The sequence below is a fragment of the Orycteropus afer genome, unplaced genomic scaffold (assembly GCF_000298275.1).
Source record: "Orycteropus afer afer isolate SDZICR_OR568_19922 unplaced genomic scaffold, OryAfe1.0 scaffold00317, whole genome shotgun sequence".
In the NCBI taxonomy this organism is placed as follows: domain Eukaryota; kingdom Metazoa; phylum Chordata; class Mammalia; order Tubulidentata; family Orycteropodidae; genus Orycteropus; species Orycteropus afer.
Genome location: NW_006921904.1, coordinates 1,535,446 through 1,538,141, shown reverse-complemented (window position 1 = coordinate 1,538,141; position 2,696 = coordinate 1,535,446). Strand labels below are relative to the sequence as shown.

The following is a 2,696-nucleotide window of genomic DNA, read 5'->3' as shown; positions in this document are numbered from 1 at the left end:
TCAAACCCTTGGCGTCTCTGTGTCCAGCACAAAAGCGACCCAAGACAGAACCCGCAGCAACTGCATTCTCTGGCTGTGGTCGTGGCGGCGGAGGCCGTAGCAGCAGCAGCAGCGGCGGCGGCGACCAGCGCGTCGGGCACCAGCACCAGCATCACCAGCCCATCTGCAAGATCTGCTTCCAGGGCGCCGAGCAGGTAAGGCCTGGCGGGACCCGGGGCGGCCGGCGTGGTGCTCGGCTGGTCTGCGCCGGCTCCGGTCGCGGTTCCCGACTGTTCAGCACCACGGACAGGGCTCGGCTCCCATCCGGCTCCTGGGAGGCTTGTCTGGTCCCGCTTGGTGAGCCGTGGCCACTGAGTGCTGGCTTCCCCTTTCGGTGAAGGGAGATCTTTGTTCCGATGCGGAACACAGTACTTAATTCGATGCCCATTTCCCCCTCTACCTCCTTTAGCACATTCCTCAGGTGCTTTAATAATTATAGCCTGAGTAGCTCACTTGCGAACCACCCCGTGGATTTTAGTTTATACATAGAGGCGCGCATCGGATGTAATGCGGAGTCCTTTTCATACAAACGTATCCTAAGGTGACGTGCTTCTTCTACAAGTGTTTTGAGGGTATAATCTTAGAAGACAAGCTGAGGGTGAGTCATGACACAAGCAAAAAGGACAGGGCCTTTTCTTATTGCAAATTTTGGTGACTTAATCTTGCTGATGTGCAAAGCATGGTAGTTTTTACAAGGGAAATAGGAATTTACTTTGACCTTGTGAAGGAACGGTTGTTCAGTCAACCAGGTACTTTCTATTTTATTATAGCACCATTCTAAAATTATAAACTCCGTTGGAGGTGCATGCAAACTTGTAGAAAAGAAATTGTGCAGGCGAAAGGATGATATACGTCTCTTACAAAACGTGTAGTTTGAGAAAATAGTAGGTTTAATATGTTGAAAAGTAAGGAAATTGCGGAAGAATATACAAGCTTTCAGGAGTATTGTGCCAAAGTTAGGATGCTGCATTTGGGGGGGGGGGGAGCCCCAAGAAAGAAAGCATAATGCAGACCACGTTCTTCTTTAGCGATGGTTAAGAATAAATGCAGAGGAAATGCATCTGACCATCCACTTAAAAGTTATTAAAGAGGTTTAATAGCACAGCTTTTCCTCAAGGGTATCAGGAGTTACATCTTGGAGACGTTTTGTATGTTGGTAGAACATTTATGTCATAACTCTGAGCAGTATCTTTGAAATAGTCTTAAGACTTTACTTTCATTCCCGTCACAGGTATAAAATTTTAATTTCCTTTTCTAGGTTAGAGCTTGATGCCCAGATCCTTCTGAGTAAGTGGCTTTGAAAGGCAAAAAGCAAGTGTTGGATTTTTAAAATCGAGACACAGGCATAAATACTCATACGGAGCTGGGTTCTTTTTAGGGCGAGCTGTTGAACCCCTGCCGATGTGACGGGTCAGTTCGGTACACACATCAGCTGTGCCTGCTAAAGTGGATTAGCGAGAGAGGCTCCTGGACCTGTGAGTTGTGCTGTTACAGATACCATGTCATAGCCATTAAAATGAAGCAGCCCTGCCAGGTAAGATTCACGGTATTCTTTTCCTGAAATAATTTTGCCTGAGTTTAGTTAGGATGCAGGATATTAATTTATGCTGCTTTGAAACATTTTAGGAGAAATCACAAGATTTAGAATTTGTAGAGATGTGCTTTGCGAAAGCCATGACATTTCATCTGAGAAACTCAAAATAACGTTTTAATCAAATTATTTCCTTTACCATTTATCGGTGAATTTATAGCCATTTTGGTTTCTAAAAAAATGCAAATTAGTAAAATGTCTTAGACTCCAATTAAATCATTGTTATTAATTAAAAATGTTACGCTGTTCACTTTAGCAATATTTTATGCACTGAAGCATTGAAGCTCTGGTTGGACTCCATTTATGGAAACCAAATGCAAGTAAAGCCCCACTTTACTAGTCTGTGGAAAATTTGACTGAACCTATTATAATGTTCTAATCTGAACACTCTTTCCCTTAACTAGGCTTTTCCTAGGGGTGTTTCACAGTTGCATTTTGGCCACTTCCCCTTTTTTGCTGTGTTCAGTTCCACAGGGGATGCAGAAGTGTTCCCGGCAGTTACTGTCAATAAGCCTGCTGTAGTTGTGTACATTCCTAAACTTTTCAGGTATAATCACAAAATAACACAAGACATGGAAGCCTACAAATCCTTGGAAAGTAGCCTCCTTCTCTTGATTTTTTTCCATGATGGAACTGATTCAGATTCTTTGAATAAATTGCTGGAATGTAAAATACAAAGCATGAGGAATGGCAGCTAGAGAAGTGTGTAATTGACTAGAGCTGGCAGTGCAGTGGGGCTGAGTTCAAGAAGACGCAGAGCCGGGTTCAACAAACAGAGACTAAGGAGGTAAAGGAAGGGAAGAGAAGGGGATTGGAAAGCGGGGAGAGAGAAAGTAAGAAAACCTGGTCTTCTGTGTTTCTACTTGCATTGTCAAATTTAGTTTGCACCGAGAGATACACAATAGGTGAAATTGCTAGTGTTTGCAGGAGGACCCTGGATTACTACTGTGTTAATGATCTGAATTTCATACTTTTTAATTTGTGCATCCTTCGTATAGCTTGCAATTAATTTGCATCTGCGATAGTCTCCACTTAAGGCATGATTTGTTGTTGTTGTTGTTGTTGT

General features: G+C 43.4%; 1 protein-coding gene across 1 annotated transcript in view; it reads left to right on the top strand.

Moving 5' to 3' along the window:
• Positions 1 to 77: 77 nt before the first annotated feature.
• The window catches only part of MARCHF11 (membrane associated ring-CH-type finger 11), a gene marked incomplete at its 5' end in the record, with an annotated part of 224,637 nt that continues 222,018 nt past the window's right edge, over positions 78 to 2,696 (top strand). The window contains 2 exons of the mRNA XM_007951901.2: positions 78 to 194; positions 1,418 to 1,573. Coding sequence (XP_007950092.2) covers positions 78 to 194; positions 1,418 to 1,573 — 273 coding nt within the window. The remainder of the gene's footprint in view (positions 195 to 1,417; positions 1,574 to 2,696) is intronic.